The sequence below is a fragment of the Chelonia mydas genome, chromosome 25 (assembly GCF_015237465.2).
Source record: "Chelonia mydas isolate rCheMyd1 chromosome 25, rCheMyd1.pri.v2, whole genome shotgun sequence".
NCBI classification, from domain to species: Eukaryota; Metazoa; Chordata; order Testudines; family Cheloniidae; genus Chelonia; species Chelonia mydas.
The window spans coordinates 12,736,984-12,761,618 of record NC_057858.1 but is presented as its reverse complement, the minus strand read 5'-3'; the positions used below and the strand labels follow the sequence as shown (position 1 = coordinate 12,761,618).

Sequence of the window (24,635 nt, the reverse complement as noted above, 5' to 3'; positions counted from 1 at the left end):
GCAGTAGGGTTGCTGCATTTTCACTGTAGATGCACCCAGGGGTGAGTTTAGCACCAATGACCCCAGCTAGCTCTGGCAGCTGCATGGTACAGGCTGCTGCTAGCCGTGCTTACCTGGCCCTACCCGGGGTCCTCACATTGTGGCTTGGAATAGTTAGATCAGAGGGCAGTCGCCAAGGCTAATTCAATCCATCATCCCCCTCTGCCGAGACTGCAAAGCACAGGCCACTTCCACCAGGGTCCGACCTGAAGGACCCAGCTTGATGTCTGCACGTCCCAGGCTTCGCCCAGCGAGGGGAACTTGGTGATGTGAGAGCTGCACCCCCATAGCCTGAGGCAGGAATTTACATCAATGAAAACCAGTGCAAGAGTCTGTGTGAACAGCTGCAGCCTGCTGCACCAGTTTGAGTTCTCGGGCAGATCAGCCCCTGAACTTTCACTGGCCACCCCCAGGTCTTGCTCCAAGAACCCCCACAAACCCCACTGCCTCCCCCTCGTTGTGCATTTGGAACCAAGGCCGCCTGGCCCTGCTAGGCAGCCACAGAGCGCACGGCAATTTGTTGGGCTAGTGTTTCTTTAATGCTTGTTCAATACATTTACCAAACCATAACATCGTGTGTGCAACATCGTGGCGCGTGTGTGTCGGTGCCTAAAACTTCTAGCGAACCCACCCCCTGCCCCGGCCTGGGAGAAGTCACAAAGGGGTGGAGAAACAGGTGGTTACCACCCCCCACATTTTGAGCTATAAGAAGGTGGGGCAACCTCATGAGCTCCTTCCCTCACCCCCTCTTTAAAAACATCTTCTAGCTAAGAAAATATATAAAGCACTAAAAGGTGTAACATTCAATTCCCCTTTCCCCACCCACCCCCCCCAAACATCTCCTAGACACATAGTACAATACAATCAAATGTAAAAAGGCCTCCAAGCCCAGCCAGGCGAGCACTGAGAACAGGATTAAACCCTTCTGCCATGGATACAAGAGGGGATGAAATCTGCAAGGAGCTGCAGAGCCCCCCTTCCCAGCAGCTCGCCCGGGGGGGCGCACTGGTGCCTCACAGTGGTAAGCAGATAAATAAGAACCTTCTGTGTGTAGCAGTTTTGGTTTTTTTCTTCATTTAAAAAAAATTTACAAAAAAGGTAAGTTGCAAACTTACAGAACAGGTTAGTGTCACATTCTCTCCCCAAACTTGCTCTTCAAGATGAGTTAGAGAAAAAGAAAGATGCGAAAGCTGTGGAGAAGCTAGAACGTGGCTGGGGATTCAGGCCCCCCACAAGTTTCATGCCCAGTGGTGCCCCCTGAGATCTGCTTGGCCCACGCAGACGGCTGGGGTCAGCAGCAGGGATGCAGGGTACGGGAGACAGGAGCAGCAGGGTTTGCAGAAGGGGGATATTAGCTGAAGTCGGGAGCACCCCCGGTCAGTTTTGACACAGGGATTGGAGAAGGGGAGGGGGGACTGTTACAAGACAACTACAATTCTCCTCCTCCCCGGGAGACACTCACACCCCCCATCCCCCCACACCCAGGCCCTCTGCTCCCAGCGATCACACTTAACATGAACTTTCAAAAGGCCCGTGAAATTTGGCTTTAAAACATTTACAGCAACATTAGGGCTTCTGAGGTCCGCCATGGGGTGGGGCTGGGGTTGCCAGCCCAACCACCCCCACCAGGCAAGGGAGACTGGGCTGGCATGGGAAAGCTCTAGCAGGGTGGGGTCACAGTTCCACACCCCATGCAGGGAGAACCCACTCCATGCTCCACTGCTTTGGAAGGCAGGAAACCATCAGCCCAGTCCAGCCCCCCCGCCCCAATTCAGCTTCCAACCTCCCTTAATCTGGGTCAGAGAGATCGTGTCTACCTGAGAACCTGGCATCTCTGTGGGGGCAACAGGACAGTTGGGACTTTAGTTTTAAGGGGCACAAAAAGGAGACTAATAGCAGCTGGGGGAAGGGCAGTCAACTGGGATACAGCCCCCCCACCACTATAGCAGCCCCCCTCCCTGGCACATGGTCATGCTGTCAGGGGCATCACTGGGGTGTATGACTCACAGACTCGTTTCACTTGTGCCCTCAGCCAGAGGATGAGACTCCAACTGGTCGCCACACAACAGGGAAGCGACTGGATGCCACCAGCGATTGGAGCCCCAGTCCAGGCTGCCCTTAGGAGCCCTGGGGCGATGCTGCAGTGGGGTGGCCATTGCTGCATCACCTGACCAGTGTAAGGTACCTGCTTGACATCAGGGAGAGTAGACTGGTCCCGTTTCCATCACTGGGGCGGACAGAAGAAGGCCATGCCTGTCCCTACACAGAGGCTGTGGGGGCAGTGGCTGGGCTGGGGAGGGAGGCGAGGAACAGCTATCCTGTAGCATGCCTCGGCCCCCAGCCACAGAACCTGCTCCCCACCTCTGCCAGCAGTGGGGATTACAGACCCTGCCAACCCACGATCCAGCCCCCCCCGCCCCCTGTAGGGATACAGAGCAAGAGGCTGGGGCCTGTGTGCATGCAATAACCAGACGGTGAGTGGCTGTGGTGCACAGGATGGGAGAGGCAAGCGCTCAGTGTAACCCTTTCCAGTCCAGGGGAGATTCCCTCCTATCTTGCAGGAAGCTGGCCATGCAGAGTTCATTCCAATCTTACAGTGCCTCTTCCCAATCACCCATGGCCAACGGGGCCTTGCCAAGCCCTCCCCCCTTCCAATGGGTTGCAATGTGATGACGACTGTGGGCGATCTCCCCTCTGCAAGGTCCAAAGCACCTGCTCCAAGTCTGGCTGGAAAGGGTTAACGTGGGCTGCCTTCAGAACTCCACTTTGCATGCTGGGAAGGTCTCGTCCTGCATGGCCACTGTACTGTTGCTGCCCAGCACTGTGATGCCCAGCTCCTGCTGGCGCTCGTGGGTTTCCTGGTACCATTCGTGCATCACCAGCGAATCAAACGTTGGGATCAGGGTCACCTGAGGAGACCAATTTGAGAGTCACTCGGAGGCAGCAAGGTTTAGTGGGTCTGGCCCTGATGGAGCCAGGGCACCAGGGCTTCTATTTCTGCCACTTCCCTGCTGGGGGACCCTGGGCATGTCACATCTCTGCCTGTTTCCCCTCTCCCCTCCTTTGTCCCATCTGTTTCAGACCCCAGCTCCTTGCAGTGCATCTGTGCAGCACCTGGCCCACGGGGCTCTGATCTCACCTGGGGACGGGGCGCTGCTGTGTTAGACACTCTGGTGGGGCAGACGGAGGCCGGAGCAAGGGGAGGTTCCGCCTCCCTCAAAATATGGACACAAACAGCCTCACCACGTCTCCAGCTGCTTCTGCCCCAGCCGCCAACACTTGTGCCAAACAGGGACACTGAGGCACACCAGTGACCACCCCCGAGGTGAGGTCACAGAGTTAACAGTTCAAAGGTCAGGGCCCCTCCTGCCTCAGGAGAACCCAGCCGCCCCATCTCCAAGCCATGGCTATGTGGCCAAGCCCCCTACGTCGACATGCACAAGGCCGCGGCTTTTCCGCCGGCGTGGTACCGCCACCTCCCCCACCGAGCCGTGCCATGCTAACAGATGCAGCTGTGCCCCGAGTGTAGGGTGACCAGATGTCCTGATTTTATAGGGACAGTCCCTTTTTTGGGGTCTTTTTCTTATATAGGCTCCTATTAGGCCAGCAGCATCCACAGCCAGCTGGATGGCACAGCCCATGCAGTGGGGCAGCACTCCCGGCTCCCGCTCAAGGCAGAAACACTCCCCCCAAGCAGAGGGCTCGGGGTTGGAGCATGGGGCAGGGATATGGTTACCCGAGACCCCAACCAGGCCCCCCCGCAAGCCTGCCTGGCCATGCTCAGCGCTGCCCCCTGCTGCCCTCCTGCCAAGCCCCACCTGGACATCGCTCCCCCAGTGACGTTTGCCCGCCAGCAGCGCGTCCAGGATGGGTCGCATGACGCCCTCTTTGACGTGGTCGTCTCCGCTGATGACGTAGCAGAGGGAGCGGATCTGCCGGAAGAACTCCTCGTCCACCGTCCTGGCGCTCCGGGAGCCAGGGATGTAGGCCAGGTCCAGGTAGATCGGCGGCTCGGGGGGAGAAAGGGCCTTGGAGCCTGAAATCGCAAGACGGGGGACCTTTTAGACACAGGGGGCAGGGCCAGGGCTCCAGCAGGGAATGCCAGGCGGCCTGGTGCACGAGGGCCACACTATTGAAACACGATCAGTGATTTTGGGAACCTGGATTTCGGGCATCGCAGAAGGGCTCAATTTGTGCCCAATACTGAGCGCCAGCCCACAGCCTGGCCCTTCCAGGCATCTCCCGTTGGGACACCCAACAATGGCCAGTCACTTGACACATTCGATCCAGGATCCCAGGCTCTCTCTTGCACACCCACACCTGCTAGGGCACTTCCAGCACTGTCTCTTTATTGGAGTTTTAACTAGATTTTAAATCCAGCATCTCGCTCCCTTTGCTATTAGGGATGGTCACTCTCTGCATCTGGCTGAGCCTGGCCGTGCAGGGAATGGGTCACTAGCTCCCTGGGTCTGCAATGCAGCAGGGGGGGCTCCAGAAGCTTTGCAAGAGGCTCTTCTGGAATCCACACATCTGGGCCCTGAGTTACGTGGGACTCGGGCTCACCAGCACGCAGGAACACCAGCCTTTTAGCTCCTACGCGCTGCAGGATTCCCCAGGATCCAGACAGCCCAGGCCAAGGCCCCCCCCCACTACCGTGCTCACATGCCTCAACTCAGCCCCGAAGGAGCCAACATCTGGAGCATGGCCACCCAGTCTCTGTGGCACACTCCCCTGGAGCCAGAGCAGCTCCCACCTGGCACATGCAAACTCTGGTGGTGCCATGGGCACCGACAGCAACACAGCTCATCCCACAGGCCAACACACACCCGCAGTGACTGCCCTGGGCTGCAAGGCCCCCATCCTCCACCCCCCGAGCCAGCCAGTCCCCTCGGCCTGGGGCTGGGTTAGCATGGGCGTGACAGGCCCGGCTCCTGGCCTGGGATCAGCTGGACTCTATGCCGCGGTCACACTGAGTGGGGATGGGGCGGTTACCTGCGGGAGACGATCTGCCGGCTCCCGAGAGCGGCCTGGCCCCAGCGCTGCGGCTCTTGAGCGATGCTCTGGTGTCCCCGCCGGCCCCGAGGCGTGGGCCCTTCTCCATGGGGGTGCCCTTGGCTGGGGGAAGCGTCCTGACCTTGTCTGCTGAGCCCATGGGGCCTCTGGCCTTGCTGCCCAGGGTCGAGTGTTTGGGGTTTTCGGCTTTCTGGGACATGGGGGCCGAGCCCAGGCGGGAGGGAGTCCTCTTCACCTTGCCAGCGGGCTCCTTCTTCCCTGTGCGGGCCTGCTCTGAGGGCACAGCCTCTGGATCCACCATGCAGATGCCAGGTTGGGCAGGAAGGGGGCAGGGGTCTTTCAGGGGGCCAGGAGGAGGGTCTCTGGCCCGGGCAGGGCCCCTGGCCAGGTGCTCCGACTCCTCGTCTGAGTCCAGCCCGCCGTCGGCCGTGATGGAGGGGCAGTCGTCGGTGGCAGGAGGGATGTCTGAGTCTGAGAGCGTGGGGAGGGACTCGCTCCCAGAGGTGGGGGGGGTCTCCGCGGCATGCGGCAGCTGCAGCCGGCGGCCCTGGCTCCTCAGGCCTCTCCTCTGGGCCAGGGGCTTGGCCAGCTCCTGGGAGAGGTCGCTGTCATTGGACAGGTCCCGGGGGCTGACATTGAGGGAGGGGGGGCGCTCGGACTTGGGGTGCTCAAACTCGCAGGGCGACACCAGGCACAGGTCCACGTCGTGGGGGGAGTCGGAGCGGCGCCCGTGCTGGCGCAGCCCGTCTGCCCCGTCGCTGCCCAGCTGGGTGTGGTGGCAGGGCTGGATGGGCAGGGACAAGCCGCCTTTGCCCACCGAGGCATCTGGCTCCGGGGTCAGCCCGCCCGCCTGCGGCCGGTTCAGCTCCTCTTGGGGCGACTCGCTCACCGGGGGCAGCACCTGCTCGAAGGAGACCGACAGCGACTCATCCACCTCAGTGGAGTGGGGGGAGCCCACCTCAGCCGGCAGCGAGGGGGTGGTGATGGTGGGCGAGACGTCAGGGAGCTCGTCCTTGAAGGGGCTGAGGGACAGGCAGCCCGCCTGCTTCTCCTGGGAGGAATGACAGGAGTTGAACTGTTTGTTGTCGTTGGTGCCCGACGCCAGCTCCTCTACCATGACTGCGTTCTCCACTGGGGACTGGTGGAACGGGGTGTGCCTGGCACTGGCCGGCCCCGAGCTGGAGGGGGACATCATCTCCAGGGTCTTCTCCTCGGAGCTGCCGCATGGGTCCTCGGCGCCCTCCTGGCAGTGGTTGAGAAGCCCCGTGGGCGTCAGGTCAAAGTCCACACTGTGGTCACTCTTGGGGGTCTTGGCGAGGGGGGAAGGGGGCCAGATGGGCTTGAGTGGGCTAGTCTCTAGGTACCGGAACCCCTGGGGGCTGTCCAGCTCCTCTGGGTCGAGGCCGTTCTCCTGGCAATCCATGGGCCCCAGCCCGGCGCAGCCAGCTGGGCCCTCAGTGCCAGCACACTGCCCAGCCTCCCCGTTCTCCAGCGGGGACGGCTCCAGCTCGCTCTCCGCTGTGGTGATCCCCTCGTCTGTTGACTCCTCCTTCTGCCTGGCCTCGGTGCCCGCCCATGCCGCCTCCCGTGTCAGGGCCTCCAGGGACAGCGACTTGGAGCCTTCTGACCCACCAGCCTCAGGGCTCGGGGGCTTCTTGCCAGCTGCACCTGCCTCCTTGGCCGCTTTGGCCTTGGGCTTCTCCGGCTCCTTCTTGAGAGTGGATTTCTTAAGGCTCCCTGTCCTGAGGGCCAGCTTGCGGGGCTCCAGCCCAGGCAGCTTGTGGGCAGGCAGCTTTGCAGCCTTCCCCTCAGCCTTGCTCTCCTTGGCATCCTTCCGCAGCAGCTCGGCTTTCCCCTCCCTCTTCACGGTCTTCACCTCCTTCCTGCCATCTGCCTTCCCCTCAGCACCATCTTCCTTCTTCAGAGGCCTCTTCTCCTCCTTCCTCACTTCCTGGGGCAGGGACTCTTTCTTGGGCGGGGCCTTCTCCTTGCTCAGCTTCAGCCTCACATCTGGCTTGAGCTTCTCAGCTGAAGAGTCGAGCTTGGCTCTGGGCTCCTCGGCTCTCTCCTCCTCTGGCCTTGCCTTGGCCACCTCGCCCGGCCCTCTGGCCTTCTCCTTGGGCACTGGCTTCACCTCCCTCTTCTCTGACTTGAGGGCTTTCTCCTTGGGAGCCGGGGGCCCGGCCTCCACCAGGCTCAGTCTGGAAGCGGACCGGAGGCTCTCCTTGGACGCCGACTTGAGGCTCTCCTTGCTTTCCGCCCTCTTTGGCGTGAGCTGCTTCTCGGAACGGGGAGCAGCCAGCACCTTCAAGTCCTTCTCAGTGACCACCGGGTGTTTCAAAAACTCCAGGTGCTTCACCTTCTCCAGCCCCTCCAGGATCCTGCCCTGCGGGGTGCAGCCTGGGAACAGGACCCGGATGATCTTCTCCAAAGGGCTGGCAGGATGCCAGACCAGCAGGGCGCAGATGGAGGTCAGGCACTGCAAGGGCAGCTCCTGCTCGCTGGGGTGGCCGTTGCCGGACCAGTGCTGCAGCAGGAACTCCAGCTCCTTGCTGCCCCGCACCGGGTTCAGCACGTACATGTCCAGTCTGCCAACGCCCATCTTTTGGAACAGCACCGTGGGCCCCACCTTGGGGCCGCTGTCCCTGCAGAGTGGGTTGGGCCTGATCCCCAGCTTCTCCAGGTAGCGTAGAGTCAGGCTGGCTTCATCACAGCTCTTCAGCACCCTAGAGTTTCCCTCAATACCCTTCAGCTTCTCGGACGCGTTGAGGAACATGACGCCCAGCTCGGGGGAGATGAGGTTCTTCACCCAGTCCCCGTTGCTCTGGGAGCCCTGTGAGGAGGGGTCCTCCTCCAGCTCAGCAACCTTCCTCTGCAGCAGGCTGTTGACCCCCGGCAGGCTGTCCGTGCCGATGTGCGTCACCAGGATGGAGTCAATCCGGTCCAGGTGGCGCACCAGCTTCCAGAAGGAGGATTTGGGGTTGGAGCCCCCGTTCACCAGGACGTTGAACCCGTTGACAGCAAAGAAGGCTGTGTCCCCCCTCCCGCCGGGGAAGACGTAGCAGCACGGCTTGGAGAGCTTCAGGAAGCCCACCATGGTCGGGGGCTCCAGCAGGTCGAAGGGGGACTGTGGCTCCAGGGACTCCGAGAGGTATTCCACGAACTCCTGCAGCCCCTCCATCTCCGGCAGCGTGCAGCCCGGGTTGATCCGCAGCTCAATGAAGTCCTGGAGGTTGTACTGCTCCAGGCTGGAGTCCTGCCACTCCCCAAAGTCAGGGCAGCTGACGGTCAGGCTGGCCTTGGCCGAAGGGTCTGCAGAGCTCAGTATCTCCCCAACCTAGAGAGAGAGAACCCATGGTCAATGCCAGCACCTGGCTGAGTTCAGTGTAAAGCGACGGGCTGTTGAGTCATCCCTTGTCAGCCGATCCAGAGCTCCAGCCCGGCCATCCCAGGGGTTAGACACTCCACCTCCGACCTGGACTTAGACACGAGTTCCCAGAGGGGTGAGGCCAGTCGGCAGCCACTAGACAGCCCCACTCTGCCCTCCTTCACCAGTACGGGGAAGGCCATCCCATAGCAGGCTTGGCCGTCACACCGCAGCGTCGCTCGGCTCAGCATCGTTTCCCCTGTGGTCTGTGCTACCAGATGATTGTGCATGATTGCAGACTCTTCCCTTTGCATCCTGGGAACATGCCCCACGAGCACCGAGGGCAGCAGCCCACCTACCCTGCACCCGATCCTCCAGTTCCCACCCCTGCCACTTCCTAATTGAGCAGCCCTGGCTGCTGGTGTGATTCAGAGCGCGCTCCCTGCTGGGGAAGGAGAGATGCTACTGCCGAGCAAGGCCACGTTTGCACAGAAGCGTGGGCCTGGGATGGGGAGCAGTTCCAGGGCTGCTGGAGAAGCAAAGCCTTGGCCACGCACAGCAAGGGGACCTGAGGTTGCCAGACTTCCAACAAGACTGAAACTGCTGCTACGCCTGCTAGATGGTGGGGATGAAGAGGCCTCATATGGACAGTTCTGGATGCAGCACTGAGCAACAACCCAGCTCTATCAGCACCACTAGAGAGATGGACTCCGCCAGCCCCACGCCCTTCCCACAGGGCTTCCCTGCTGGTGCCTGGAGCTGCACATTCAGTCAGTTTACAGCCAGTCCAGCTGGGGCTCAGGATCCATGGGGCTAGTGAGAAAAGAGTGACTAGGGTCCAGAGGGGCCCACACTGGAATCACCTTCACTGCTAGCAGCCATGTCAAGGTTCTGCAATGTTTCCTCCTGCAGCCAGAGGTGGAAAGGCACACGAGCCCTGAGCCGGGAGAGAGAGACACGTCTGTCTCCGCATCAGACAGTAACGGGATTACCCAGGGCTCTCCCCCAGCCCCATTAGGAGCCAGAGCTGCCTGAAGGAAGGCGTTTCCTGGCCCAGAGCTCACGGCCACGAGGGTTAGCCACCAAGGGACGGATCACGGGCACGGTACCAGGACACACCTCTTTGTCTGTGAAGATCTGGATGAAGTCCCGCAGAGAGAAGCAGCCTGTCTGCAGCATCAGCTCCCCGGTCTCCTCCACGCAGGGCCCGGCAAACACCAGCAGCTTGTGCTGGGACACGTCCGTGATCAGGTTCCGCAGCTGGGGACCGAGGGCTCGGGGGAGTGAGAATGGTTGAGTTCAGTTGTCCCCACCCACCCCCACCCCGCTCGGGCCTGCCACCCAGGCACACCGGCCTACACCAGCTCTAGGGGATCTTTGCTGCCACACAATGGAGCAGAGACCAAGCCCCGGGGGGGGAGGAGGTATCTCGGGGGGAGGCGTTTGGGCTGGGGAGGCAGCAGGCGCCTGGCCTGATGAGGGGGAAGGGGGACAGGATGTGAGAAGATCATGGAGCGGAATGCAACCCCTACACTCCATCCCTGCAGGGTGCTCTTGTGGCCAGTGGCCTGGCACCTCCTTGCCCCCCCCACCAAGATGGTAAGGGCCTCATTGGAACCCAGTTCCCTCCCCACCGGCTCACCTCATCGCACAGGGACTTATCCGAAGGGTTGAGCAGCACCAGTGTCTCCAGGACATCCCCCCGGTGGTGGAGGGTCCGCTGACCTGTCCGGGAACAAGAGGCCTTGGCGTTGAGACCAGCTCCCCTCCAGGTTTTGGCCCCCACCCTCTTCAGAGAAGGGCCAGGCTGGCCCGAGAGCTGCACAGAGGGTGGCTGCCCAGGGCACAACGAACTCATGGAATGGCGAGAGGCCGGGCAGCAAGGAGCCTCCAGACAGGAGCCTGGCAGCATGCCATGCAGCACTCAGCTGGCACGGTCTGCCCCAACGTCTGCAACCCGTCCCAGAGCAGGGAACCCCAGGCAGCTCTTGGCTGACCCAAGAGGCTGTTCAGAGCGTGCACAGTTCACCTGCCTTCTGCACCACCGCTCCCCTCTGCAATGCCGCAGCACTGCCCCCCAGCACCTCTGGGACCCTGGGCACGGACCGCACATCCGGGTGGCGTTTCAGGGAGATGTCTGTGCCGGATAGTAGCCAAGGCTGGCTAAGGAGACAGCTGTCAGGCAGGGTGCAGGGAGGGGCAGAGGAAGGCCGGTCTTGGGGCTAAGGCCCTGGAGCCAAGAGATCTGGGTCCCTGGCTCTACCGCTGAACCCAGGTACGACGGGGAGTTTGCCCAGCACAAGCTCCGGCCATCCCCAGGCAAGACCAGTCATTCTGGCAGCAGGCAGCCTGCCCAGGCAGGGGACACAGGCCCATACACAGACCCCGCTGCTGCATGCCCCCTTCCCAGCCTCCCCCACCCCTTTCAGCCAGGCTGAGGCAGGAGTTCAAGGCTGGAGCCACGGCCGCTGCAGGACCCCACTGGCCGGAAAGCAGAGCTGCGAGCCCGGATGCCACAAGAGGCCAGCAGATCTGCTGAGTCGAAGGATGAGACACCCCTCTCCCCCACACACACACTTCCTTCCCACTGCGGGGGGAGGGAAGGAAGCGGAGGGGCTGACTCAGCCCACGAGGGACCCCCCCCCCCCACCCCTGTGCTCTGCCCCCAATATGGCAACAGCACAGGAGCCGGACAGGGATTGTTTTTAAGCTACGAACACAACCCTCTGGGCTCCCTTACCACTCCGGCTGGAATGGGAAACGTAGCAGCCTTGCTAAGTGGCCAGCTCTGCCAAGGCCCCATGGGTACCTCGGCCCCTTGCCCCCATTACTCTCAAGGCCCTGGGGGTCCACAGATGGGGGGAGGGAGGCCCTGGCCTGAAGAGCTTAAATGGAAAGCAGAAAGAACCCACATCTTACTGATGGAGCGGGGCCCGTGGAGGGGAAGTGACTGGCCAGGTCACCCAGGCATCAGCGGGAGAGCTGGGAGCCACACAGACCCCCTGGGTGATTGACCATAGCGGCCGCTCCAACCTCCCTTCCCCCACTGGCCCCCCCACCAGAAGATAGGCCAGGCCCAGAGCAGCTAGATGACTTGGCCCTGCCAGTCCACTGCAGGGTTGGGAACAGACCCTGGGAGCCCTCTCCCTAGGCACACCTGAGCGATTCTCCCCTCCACGAGGAAGGTCATGGGCCAGCAGAGACCCGGACCCACACGGGGCTGGCCCCTTGCAGCCCCAGCTGGAGGGCAGCGTTATGGCCACTAGCGTTTCCTGCTCTGTGCCCGGACGATGCGGCCCCAGCTCAGGAAGGCCAAGGGGACAGAAGCTGCCTTCCGGAGGCCATCAGCACACCACCACCTCCTCCCTGCAGGCATGGGGGGGGGCAGACTCCACCTTTATTTGCTGGGATTGTGGGGGTGGTCCAAGGCAGCACAAACTGCTCCCCCAGCCCCATTTTCCTGCCCAAGGGTAGAGCTGGGGCATGGAGCAATGCGTGTCCAGGGGCCACTGAGTACCGCTTCTAAGCCCCTCCCAGCCAGCAGTTGCATGGGTCTCAGCTCACCCGACCTCCCAACAAGCCAGAGACCCAAGCTCTGTGCCCCCGGGCATGCAGTTGGGCACCATGCAAATGGCATCTAATGCAGACAGCTGCACTGCCCTTCGCTAGAGGGCAGCAACGGGGCAGAGAAACGGCTCAGTGCGGAGGAAAGGAAAACAAGCAGGAAGCCCAGCCCTAGTGAACCGGGCCGGAGGCTCAACGGGCAGCCACGGGCACGGCTCCTGCTCCTATGTCAGCTGGGAGCTGATGTTTAGTGCCCCAGGAAGGGAACCGAATTGGCTTTAACTCCACACGTGCAGCGTACTCCCAGAGCATGGAGGGAAGTGGTTCCATTGGGCTGCTAACAATCTGCTCTGCATGCCCCAGTTCATGGGGCTCCAGGCCCACGAAGGCCAATTTACGGTCCGGGGGGGCAGGAAGACAATTAGGCCACAGGGCACCTCAGGGTGTTGGTGCCGGTGAGCTGAGTGGTTTACTGCAGCTCAGTCCCAGGAACGAAGAGAATTCACAAGCCTGCCAAGCACAGGCCTGTCGGGGGTTAAATTCTGCCTCCCTGAGCCAGCTGCCTGCTGGGCTGAGTGCCTTGGGGTCTGGAGGCCTGTACCCAACAGCACAGGGGAGCTGAGTCGCTAAGGGCTGGCCTGGGACTCAGAAACCCACGTTCAATTCTCTGCACTGCCAGAAACTGACCCTGGGCAAGTCACTGCCTCAGTTTCCCCATCTGTACAACCAGGGGGGAGTGATGATTTCCCTGCCTCACAAGGGTGGGGGATGGGCCGAGGGGCTCAGACACGAGAAAGCTGGACCCATTTAAGCCAGCCCAGTATCATTAGAGCAGTCCAACCTCCCAGTGCCGACGCAGCTGTATCGGCGTGAAGGCATTTCACACCCCGCTAGCTATTCCCACAGGAATGGTCTTAAACCTTCCTGGCACGTGGCACCTTTATAGCACCATCCCATTGTAACGGGGGCCACTGTCCATTTAGGGACGTCCCATCCCAACCCAACCCACAGTTAAATCAGAACAAAAACGGTTCAGTCCAGGCCTGAGCAGGGCTGGAAGCTGCAGCCCCCCCGGAGCGGTCCATAGTCCCTTCCACCCTTGGCCTCCCCCAGAGCAAAGGCTGATCGAGCATCTGGACTGGGAACGGGACACCCCTTGCCACACCCATGTCACAGGGCCACCGAGCAGCTGCTGGCAAGCAGCGATTCCGTTACTTCTGGTCAGTGCCGCCTCTGAACCAGCAGCCTGGGGGTGAGCGGCTCCCTATCTGGTTACCAAGCCCCCGAGCCACCCAGCCCCTGTGCACAGAAGGGGCCTCTGAGTGCAGCCGCCCTAGTTTCCAAAGAGCTCGTTTGGAAGAGCAAACAAACGAACCCTAAGGGAAGTACCCGGGGAGGCTGGTCTGGCCGGACTGGAGGAGCCAGCCGGAGACACCTGGGCAGGAGGGAGAGCAAGGCGAGCGCAGCGCTGGCTGCCGGGAGCCCATTTCACAGCCAGGGCACCCAGAAGGGATTTTAACCTCACGGCTTTGGGGTGTAAGCCAGCCCCTTAGACCTTGAGCAAGCCAGACACAGGCGGATGTGGGACACCAGCCCACAAGGGTATTTCTTCCACCTTCCTCAAACGCATCCAGGGCCAGCCGCTGCCAGAGACGGTCCCGAGGAAGGGCTCTGTGCAGGCGCCTGTATTCACAGCCCAGCTCTGTTACACGCAGGGCAGCCTGAGCTGGTCAGGAACGAAGGCATTTCTACTCTCCCATGGCCAGTCACTTCTGCAGAGAGGCCCGTAAAACCCTCAGCACTCGAGTTCCAGCAAGGAGACCCTGCGCTGGGCTGCAGGCTGTCGGGACCCCTGTGCACGGCCCAGCGGCTCTTCCCAGACCGACAGCGAGGGAACGATGCCACACAGCGCTAGCCCACGAGCCTCCTCTCCCTGCGCCGCGGTCACGAGACAGCCACACCAGCAGGGAGCAGAGCCAGGGATCTCCTGGCAGCTGCCCCAGCCCCTTTCCCCTCCCAGCCAGCAGCTGCACGGGTCTCAGCTCACCCCACCTCCCAACCGGAGCACGTGCCACAGCCCAAGTAGATCACAAGGCAACAGATGAGCCCTGACGCCCGGCCGGAGGCTGCAGCTCCCAACCCCGACCTGCAGCGAGAGCCAGCAGCTCAGCAACTAGCTGCACAGAGCCGGCCTGTTCCCCGGCGGGGGAATTTACAGGACCGGGGATCAGACACGTCCAGCCCCAGCAGCAGCCCGGGGCGGTGGGGACAATAGGGCTGATGGAGCAACCCTAGGCTCTCCCCAGGCTGGACGCGTGGAATACGGCAGTGTACGTGCTGGTCTCTCGCTCTCCGGCGCCCCATTGGTAGCCAAGGCTGGGGGAGGGTTTTACCCATAGCAGCAGCACCAGCTGGCGCCCACAGTGTTTGAACCCAGCCCAACCGGTGCCTCTGCTCTCCCTGTGCCACAGGAGAGGGATGCTACCAGCACGGGAGGCTCTTTAAGCTCCTTGGGGAAGGGGCGCTGTTCTGTCTGTACAGCGCCTAGCACCCCCCGCAACAGCCACGCTTCTCCCCACTCTGGAGCACAAGGTCTGGCTTCACCTCAGCCAGCCTCCGGGGGTTATGCTAGGAAAGCACAGCCAGGCCAACGTCCCGCTCCACCCATTGGGGTCCTCGAGCTCTTCAGCCCCCCCGGAAAGGGGATAGTCCACAGGACCCAGCTATGCCTGACAAGCAACAGGGAGCTCAGACCCTCATGCAAGAAGCTCCCTTCCTTGGATGCCTTAGAGAAGGGCATAGGGGAAGCAGTACGAAAGTGGGTTAACCCCACACAGTGGAGCAGCAGGGACACCCCCCCACGTGTGTCTAGGCACAGATGTGGTGAACCAGCGGTTCCCCCCCACAAGATGGGCAGAGGAGTATCTTGATACAGCATGGTTTTGACTTGGAGTCAAGACGTCCCACTGCGAGCGAGTTAGACGGAACAAGCCCGTCCCTCCATCTGGGAGGGCCGGCCCTGAGTCTAGGCACTGCAGCTGGAGGCGGTGGGGCAGCGCAGCCGGAAGCCAGCCTGGGTGTGACAAGGCCTCACTGGAAGGCGCGTGGAGAGGGCCGCCGGCCCATCCTCCCAGCCCGGGAACCCCTCTGCAAGCCGCTCCCCAGGAAGAATGAGCGCGTTTGTCTGCTTGGAGGGGCCAGGACAGAGGCATCAGCTGAGGGAGAGCACACGCAAGCAACTCGGCACAAAAGCAGCTTTGTAGCCCTGGCTAAATGTTTGCCCAACCCAGCAAAACACCATCAGGAGAGGACAAGGTCCGGGTCTGCAGCTGACAGGCAGCCCCCGGAGCGACCCCTCCCCACACAGCAGGAAGGACTGCGCTGCCTCCGTGTCTATTTCCAACTCCCTGGGCAGCCTGGCCTGAGATACAGATTGCAACACGAATTAAACACCCAGATCCAGGCCGGGCATGCGTGGAATGGGTCACGCGAGGTTTCTGCTGATGCCGAGCAGAACACGAGCTCCCAGACGCTGCGTCTGCTGCTGGATGTGTCCGGGCACACGTTGCCATCTGCTCCTGGTGGGCGTAGCCAGCATGGATCCGAGTGTCATACAACCCCGCCCTCCCACCGCAGCCCCCCAGAAACCAGAGCAAAGGGGACCAGCCCTATGCACCCCCTGCCTCACAGGGAGCAGTCAGGAGTTGAGATGCTCAGATACTGGGGGCACTGGAGTATCCCAGACAGGCTATTTCCAGTGCTGCTTCCACAGCAGGGTGGGTGTTTGTGAAACCCACCCCCAGCTCACGGCAGGGCCCACTCGGAGCAGAGCTGCTGCCTCACTCCAGCAACGTTCAGACAGTCAGTTGGGTTTGCAATAGATTCCCCCCGACACCAGAGCAGGGCGAGTTCTGGGCCAAGCAGCCTGGAGAGCTCCTTTAAATACTCCAGGGATGAGTGAATTCCCAGGGTGCAGGGACAGGACAGTCCCTGGAAATTCACACTGTGGAGTACCCACCTGAAAGCAGCAATGTGCAGACAGGGGGACATCTCCAGCAAGGTGCCAAGCCCACTACAGCTGGGCTGCTGTTCCCGGCAGAGGGCTCGGCCCCTCACAGCCCCCTCGGGGACTGCACAGCTGGGAAGGTGGAGACAGGAGAGGCCTGGCAGATCGCCCTTACCTTTCACGATGCTGGAGAAAGTGGCCGAGTGCCGAGACACAAACAGCTTCAGCTGCTCGTCCAGGTTGCAGGAGGCGAGGTCGATGTCCCAGCAGCGGATCCCTGGGGGGGAGAGAGAACAATCAGCACCCACAGTTCTCAAAGGGGTGCAGAGCCCACCCCACCCCAACGCTGCCAGGAGAGGTACAAGGCTCACGGAGACCAGCCACCGCTGGGATTCCCAGGGGCTGCTCTTGGCTGTGACACTAGCCCCGGCTGGGCAAATAACTTCACCCGCAGCGGCTTCTGCCTCCCTGCCCATCCGTGGAACGAGGCCAGCTGCCTTGGCACAGGGGTGAGCAATCGGTCTGCTCCGAGGGCTTCACCCCTGGGAATGCAAGCACTGGGGACCCTGCGCGAACTTGGCTACAGGGGACAGGGAGAGGACATGCCTGGCTGGCAGGGCAGATTCCTCTCCAGCAGCACGGACAGCGAGTCCTGGGGAGGAGGCAGGACCTACGGGACATCCTGGGCTATCAAATGGGTCAGCCCCCAGCCATCCCCTACTGAGCCATTTAAGAAAGAGCTTTCCCAGCCCCCGGAGCAGGCCCCTATAGGGCCCCCTTTGCCCAGGCAGCTGCAAGGCCAGGACAAGCCAGGGAAGGGGAACCAGGATCAGCAGAACTGCCCCAGGTGAGGAATATGCTGCGGGGGAATGGGTCAGAGGGAGCCACCTAGCAGTGGGTCTGCTCTTGCTCTCCTCTTGCATGTGGGGGGAGGATCAGTTACCAGCCAGGTAAGTCAGGGGAACCAAGCCCCCCTGTCAGGGTCTTTAATCCCTGGCACGGCACCGTCTTGCGGAACAATCCGGATCAGGCAGAAAGGGCTGAAAAGCAGCCGCAGGCCCTGTGACAGCCTCCGCCAGAAGGGCACGCTGCACCCAGCCCCATCCGGAGAGAATCCTGCCGCCTTACAGGGACCTTTGTGCCCCACGCCGGGGGAATGGTGCCCTACTCAGCTAGCAGCCCGAGGAGCAGGGATGGGAGCTCTGCCCAGGGGTCACTGGCCCCTCATGGCAAGTTACAGGGAATACACAAAATGGACCAGAGGGAAGAGCATGTGCCCCTGCACTGTAAGCCCTCAGGGTCACACGAGCCACTCGCACCCAAGGCGGGTGCTACCCCCCGCTCGGGGACAGAGCGGAGGGCCAGGTTACAGCACACGCAATAGAACGACCCTGCCATGCACACAGAGCCCTCCCCACCGCCATGCAGGGAGGGGAAGGGGTTATGCAGACACGTGCTGGACAATACGATGCACTTGCCATCACTTCTGCAAGAGCGCGAGGGGGAGATAAAGTGACTAGAAGCCGCAGCCCCTGTGCTAGGCCTGCCCCCAAGGGCTGATCAGAGGGAGTGGCACTAAAGGCTTGTGCTGACTCCCCCACCCCCAGCCCTGTCCTCATTCCCACAGGCAAGCATAAGCGTTCCCAGGCAGGGCCCACAACTCGTCTGGCTAGTGTCCAGCCCTGCAGGCGCGGCCTATACACGTGAGCAGCTTTTAGGAGACCAGAGAGTTCCTTCAATAAAACGCAGCATGATCCGGGCGCCCTGACAGCTCCGTGCAGTTGCCCCAGCCCAGGGCACAAGCTGCTGCCACTGGCCCCCCATTGCTGGAAGCGCTTCAGGTTCCTCAGCCTCCCTCTCGCCTGGCAGGGCGTGTCCTGGGACAGACAAGTCTGGGGGCCTACGAACAGCCACGGGGGAGGAATGGGCTTCCGGCTCTCGCAACAGGCCGTTTCCCTCTGCCACTTGGCCAGTGAAAGGGAAAAGCGCCGGCAGATACCCGCAGCGGCCGGGCTAGTGAGAGCCGCTCCCAGCCTCATGAGGGAGAGGTCAGCGCAGCGCAAAGGTAGCAGGAGCCCCCCCACGCCAATCAAGGGAGCGTTGAGTCAAGTGCTGCCCTGAACCCTTGCCAGAGAGAGAAGAGACCTGTGTCCAGCAACGGGCAACCCAGCAAGCCTGGCCTTTGGAGCAACAGCTATAAGGCTGTCCTGGTGTAACGGGGCTGTGTCGATGCTCTGCAGCAAGGAACATGGATCCCGACTCCTGGGACATTCAGCCAAAGGCAGGTTGGACCCAACAGGCCAGTGCTGTGCCACCCGACCCTGCCTCAGCGTCCTGAGAACCCAGGCCTCAAACAGGAGTCCAGTCGCTCTGGTGAGGGTCTGAGCCGCTCCCCTCCTCAGTAAGTGAGGGAGTCGGACGCTGCCGTGCTGCAGCTGACAGAGGAGGAATTGCCCAGTCACGCATGGCCCCCCAGACTGCTGCGGTCCCAGTCCACAAGGCAGCTGCACGGCCTGTGCCTGCGGGAGCTTTTGCCTCCAGCCTCTCTGCAGAACCTGTCTGGCAGAAAAGAGGTAGTGAGCAAAGGCACTTCTACCTTCCCTCCTCCCACCACCACAAGACTACCGGGCTGGCTGGCGCAAGACACAGCCTCTTCCATGTCTGCACAGACTGCCCCTCTAGTCCAGCCCAGGGCGCCTCTCGCCCCCTACCTGCAGCTGCCCCAGTGCGATTCCCAGACCGACTCTTCCTCGCAACCCAGAACTGGAGACATGAGCAACAAGGGTGGCCCAGATCCCATGCAGCCCGACCAACCAGCTCCAGCTGCGTTCCAGGCTAGGAGTCAGTTTCGCGGCCTTCTTCCAGAGTGACAGTCCCTCAGTTTCCTTCCCGGAGGTCACGGGTTCAAACCCTGGCCCAGATGAGTAGCGGCTCAGTCATTACCAGGCGCTGTTTGGTGGCCCCCATGGGAGTTCAGTTGCTCACAGGCAAGCTCCCCAGGGACAGCTGTTCACATCACAGCACCCTTGGGCCGTTCAGCCCTTGGTCTCTGCCACCAAACAGGAGCCCCCCTTGCCTCTAGTGCTGGCCCTTGCCAAGCAGGGCTACAGTGTGCTGGCAGGGCAGCTTAGGGAAGCTGGCACAGCACCAGCTGTGGCTAAGTAAAGCTCAGTGACGATGGCTGTCACTTCACCTGCATTTGGAGTCACTGACTAGTCCCTGCTCACATGCACTGACTGGGTTAACATGGGTCTCTTGCAACGAATTCAAGTCACATCCTGCTGCAAAGCAGGGTCACTCTGCAACTGGCTCCCACACCTCCTTCAAGCAGAGTCTGGAGGCCAGGCGCCACACAGCTGGGCTCTGTGCTGTTCTGCACCTCAGCATTTACCAACCCATCCGACCTGCCCATCTCTTCTCCCCAGCTCCTTACTGCCCGGAGACTTACTGGAACTGCTCTGATCTCCTGAGCAAGGCAGCAGAGCCAGGCTGCCTCATTCAGCACCTGCGATTGAGGAGGCCCCTTGGGGGCACAATACGAGGATGGCCCTGCCTTTCCCAATGAGAGCCTACGCTGCCGAGACCTGCGCAAGCCGGGGGTGACCCAGCTGCATTGCATTCTGCCTCCTCGGCCACCCATTCCAAGCAGAGAACTTGCTGGGGCAGGGTCCGGCCCAAAACTCACACCGCAATGGTTTTGCTGCTACGTGAACTCAGCCAACATGCTAGGAAACGCCCCTGACAGACTGTAGCAACAGCCCAACGGGGCAGGAACTATCGCCACCTCGGCTGTACACAACACTTGACTACAATCCCTTTGTGGCTCGCTTCCTGTTTGGTGTCAGGAGAGAGGCCTGCATGACAGGGCAGTGTGTCAGCCGGAGGCTGAGCTCATCATGGGGCCCGGAAAACGGAAAGCAACATCCATAGCAAGCCAGATAAGAACAGAGCCAGTGCTAATAGTGTCACCCAGGCTTTTAAGTAACTTAAGAGGCTTCCCCTACGTTTGCATTAGAGCTGCTGGGTGACTGCCCACCAGGCCAAAAGAGGGACAGCTGGACCACCGGCACAGTACACAATGCTAGCTAGGAGTGCTATCAGTGTGCTTGCAACAGAGAAGAGATCCGGAGTCTGCCCCCAACCCCGTCCCTGCTACTTTTGTCCATGGAACTGAGTCTCGAGGCCTGTAAATAGTCTCCGGTGAAATCATCAACCCTATTACACTGAAGGGAAACTGAGGCATGGATGTCCAGTGACATGCACTTGGGACGTGAAGGTCAGTTCCTGGCAAAGCCAGCAATACAGCCCAGGGGTCCCAACTCCCAGACTCCTGCTCTAAGCAGAGTCCCCCCACCCCTCCAGTGTGGGAACAGAACCCACTGGGATGACTGCTGAGTGAGGACAGGTCTGGCTGCCGGCGCCGGGGGCGGGCGGGGGGGGGGGGAGAGAATCTGCCATTACATGATGACGACCATACTAGGTCAGACCAAAGGTCCATCTAGCCCAGTAGCCTGTCTTCCGATAGTGGCCAGTGCCAGGTGTCCCAGAGGGAACGAACAGAACAGGGAATCAAGTTATCCATCCAGTCACCCACTCCCAGCTTCCGGCCAACAGAGGCTAGAGACACCATCCCTGCCCAGCTTGGCTAATAGCCATTGATGGACTGATCCGCCATGCATTTATCTCGCTCTTTTTTGAACCCTGTTGCTCCCGCTCGGGTAGGGGACAGGACACCAGCAGGGGAAGAGCCCATGGCAATTTGGACAGTTCTGAGGTGTGGGTCAGATGCAGGGTGACTAGGGCCCCCGGAGCAGCATGGTGGGGAGACTAGGTCCCAGTAGGCTGCCCCGTAGACAAAGGGGGACCTGATAACATATCTGGAGACAGCTACGGGCTGTTACAAAGAAGATGGTGATCAACTGTGCGCCACGTCCACTGAAGGTAGGATGGGAAGTAATGAGCTTCATCTGCAGCAAAGGAGACGTAGGTTAGATATTAGGAAAGACTCTTCAACTCTAAGGATAATTAAGCTCTGGAATAGGCTTAATTAGGCCCATAGAGTCAGAGCATCTATGGCATTTGCCACATTTCCTAGATGCCGGGACCGGTGACACAAGCCGATGCCCCAGCTGACCCCCAGCCCCAGCTGAGTAACATCCTTCTCCAATTCAGGTTTGAAAATGAAAGGTCAGAAGGGGTCACAGCCCAACTCCCTTCAGTCACTGGCTCCAGAACAATCACGGTGAGTCAGCTCGAAGACACCAGGATCAGATCCCCCTGCTGTCCACAGACAGCTTTATCCCAGGGCTCAGAACTCCTGACCCTCACCAAGCGGCTCCTCAGGGAAAGGAAGCCAACCTCTTACTGTGGATCTGCATTTACTGCATCTATATATATTTAGATATATATTCCCCCTCGGGCAGCCTCCCCAGAGAGTTCAGTGAACATTGGTTTATAGCTGCACGCTCCCTGCCCCAAAGGGCTGGTGGAAATCTTCACAATTAGACTTCTGCCCCCTTCCTTACAGGCATCCATTTTTAAGCATCCATGGCCCTCTGAGTCAGCACCAGGTGAAATGAACAGAGCAGCTCACTCCTCAGCTGCTGCTTCAAGCTCCCTTAGACGTCACATGCTGTTGGTTTCTTTGCAGACATAACTGCCTGAGGCTTTGGGGTTCAGTCTTGGCTCTCCATGCGCCCCCACTAGCCCTTCACAGCTTCCTCACCCCCTGGGGAGGACAGAGCCACCCCGCAGGTCTGGCTGGGACATGCCTGCCTCATACGGGATGTTAACGGAGGTGGGTCAGGAGCATCTTTAAAGGCAGCACCAAAGACGTGCCTTCAGGTTCCCACCACATTACAGATTCCTTGACGTTCACCACTTAAGACAGGTGCACGCTTGCTTCCCCTGGAGGCACGCACCTTGCAGGAGTGACTCAGCCGCGCCGGCCTCAGCCAGACAGAAGAGCGTTCCCTCCGGCTGCGAGCGCAGCCGCCTTCCCGGGCTGCTCTGCAAGAGGCGGCACGTACAGCCATCAGCTGCGTTAGAAGCGGTGTTCCAAAAGCCAGCGACAGTCACTGCGTGTCTCTGCGCTCTGCCGCCCCAGCTACCAGACGCCCTTGTACAGCAGCCATCTGTTCATTCCTGTCCCACGCTGGCCAGTCACACTAGCCAACTGGGCTCCCCTCCCCACCCCAGGAGAGTGGGTTTGATCCCTGCGGCCATAATGCTTCAGGAATTCTAACCCCAGCTCAGCAACAAAACACAAACCCCAGGCCCCTGTGCGGGGATTACAGAGAAGCAGCCTGTTTCACTCCCGTCATGTCGAGTCCCTGGGAAGCAGGCTCCTGAGTAGTGATTTACAAACCGGCTTAGCGGGCAGGCCTCTTGCCCATCGCATGAGCCACCAAGACAGCAAATGAGGAAAAATACCGATTCATTCTCCCACCATCCCCCAAGTCTGTGGAACGGTTAACGATCCTTCCAACCAAAGGGAGATGGTGCAAGATTAGGGCATTAGAAGCGATGGGGGGGAAAAGATGCAGAGTTGCACAAACCTTGCTCAACGTAACTGTTTTGGCCTTCTCAGGCTGCTTCCTCAGTTCATGCATGGTAGATATATATATATTTTTTTAAAGATCACTTCCAAATTTGTGCCCCCTTCCCGGCCTTGAAAGCACCTTCCGCAGAAGGAGACACGAACTCTCACCCTGCTCCCAGCACCTCAAGTCCCCAGCATTTAATACAAAAAGAAAAGGAGTACTAGTGGCACCTTAGAGACTAACCAATTTATTTGAGCATGAGCTTTCGTGAGCTACAGCTCACTTCATCGGGTGCATTCATTGGAATGCATTATGCATCCGATGAAGTGAGCTGTAGCTCACGAAAGCTTATGCTCAAATAAATTGGTTAGTCTCTAAGGTGCCACAAGTACTCCTTTTCTTTTTGCAAATACAGACTAACACGGCTGCTACTCTGAAACCTAGCATTAACACAGTTTATGTCAGTGCCATGCTAAGAACGCAGAACCCCTGCAGCCAGCCAGTTCCAAGACTGGAATTCCCTGACTCTCAGACATCCCGTTCCAGGCGAAGGTTTTAATCACCGGTTCGTTAACAGTAAATGCAGATCCACAGCAAGTCCTTGGAGGAAGCCATGAAGCAGGTTTAATTATAAGTCATCCCTTCCTAGTTTCAGCTGGCAGTTTCCTCAATCCATGCTGGCCCACTATAGCAGAACACACCCGACAGACCAGAGCTCCAGATCACTTCCCGATGCCAGACAAGCTTCTCCAGGCAGGCGGCTCCCGAGGCCCAGTGCAAGCCAGCTGCCCCATCCATCATGTCTGATACTCCCCCGCCCCGCTCTAATTTCTTGAGTTGAAAACAGGTCCCAGCCCATCCCAGCGTTAACAAAGCAACCCCCAACCTTTGTCTGTTGCTGCTACGCTCAGCACCACGGGCCTCCATGCATAGGGTGCTGAGGTGAAAGTCTAGAGGGGGAAATGGGATGGAATTATACATATGCGCTAAGCAATAAAAGCGTGCAGAATTCACGCAGTTGGGGACAGACCTGCTATCACCCCCACCCATGTTAAAAGCACCATGAACTGCCCCCCCATAGGAGAGATTCCCTTTAAACATAAGCAATAATCGGGGGGGCAGGAAGGGGGGAGAGGAGGGCTGCACTAGACCACCACAACTGGACTTTGCATACCTATCCCTCACCTAGTCTGAAGTATCAATCCCCACCCCCCCACCCCCCGACCATGCAACTCAGCAAGGAAAGGAGATGAGGTGGTGCAATGAATCGAGGGGCGCTACACCCACACACAGGGCACGGCTACATCTGGGGGTGTTGCACCTTGCAAGTACGTAAACCAAATGCAAAGGGGGAACTGCCCCAGTGCATCAATGCACACAGAACAGCAGAATATGCAGCAGGGCAAGTGTAAGATCCGGGCCACGCTGCTCAGGGGGGTGGGAAGCAGGGCCACCCACCGGCGCATAAAACAGCACCCCAGGGGAGAGCCCTTGCGGAATTAGGGCATGGGGCACCAAAGCAGACAAGAGCAGCAGAGGAATGCTGCATGGTGCACAAGTGCGGCCTTATACCCTGGCGCATGGGGGAGCCCCGGGAAAGCGGAGGGGTGCCCTGGACACAGGGGTTGCGCGCACCGGTGCAAAGGGAGCCCCGGGAAAGCAGGGGCGGGGGGTGCCCTGAACACAGGGGCTGCGCGCACCGGTGCAAAGGGAGCCCCGGGAAAGCGGGGGCGGGGGGTGCCCTGAACACAGGGGCTGCGCGCACCGGTGCATTGGGTACAAGCAGGACAATGAATGGGGCCCGCGGCGCCTCGGCCCGTGCTGCCTGGGGGCTGCAGCGGCGCCCGGCCGGGGGTGCTCGGCGCTGCGCGGGCCAGGGCGGGGCCCTGCTCACCTCTCTCCAGCGCGGCCAGCACGGCGCCCAGCAGGCCGGGCCGGTGGCAGCCGCCGCCCACGATCACCAGCAGCGAGTAGCGGCGGGGCCCGCGGGGGGGCGGTGGCGGCTCCCCCCCCCGGCTCGCGCGCTCCGCGGCTCCCGCCGCCGCCATCTTCCGGCCCGGGCTCCAGCACGACTTGCGGTGCCTGGCCCCGCCCCTCCCCGCTT

The 24,635-nt window shown here is 60.5% G+C and overlaps 1 protein-coding gene across 3 annotated transcripts; it reads right to left on the bottom strand.

The window, feature by feature from the left end:
* Positions 1-559: 559 nt before the first annotated feature.
* Positions 560-24,618, bottom strand: MAP1S (microtubule associated protein 1S). 3 transcript variants are annotated; one of them, XM_037885565.2, is made up of 7 exons: positions 24,426-24,618; positions 16,165-16,266; positions 10,062-10,144; positions 9,539-9,679; positions 5,032-8,389; positions 3,858-4,075; positions 560-2,948 (listed from the first exon to the last, which is right to left on the bottom strand). In XM_037885565.2, the coding sequence occupies exons 1-7, from the start codon at positions 24,577-24,579 to the stop codon at positions 2,793-2,795; spliced, it is 4,212 nt and encodes a 1,403-aa protein (XP_037741493.1). In that variant the 5' UTR covers positions 24,580-24,618; the 3' UTR covers positions 560-2,792. The 3 variants fall into 3 exon arrangements, with proteins under 3 accessions (XP_037741493.1, XP_043391919.1, XP_027690154.2); XM_043535984.1 differs by lacking the exon at positions 24,426-24,618 and adding an exon at positions 23,233-23,365; XM_027834353.3 differs by lacking the exon at positions 24,426-24,618 and having other exon boundaries at positions 16,165-20,499.
* Positions 24,619-24,635: the final 17 nt, after the last annotated feature.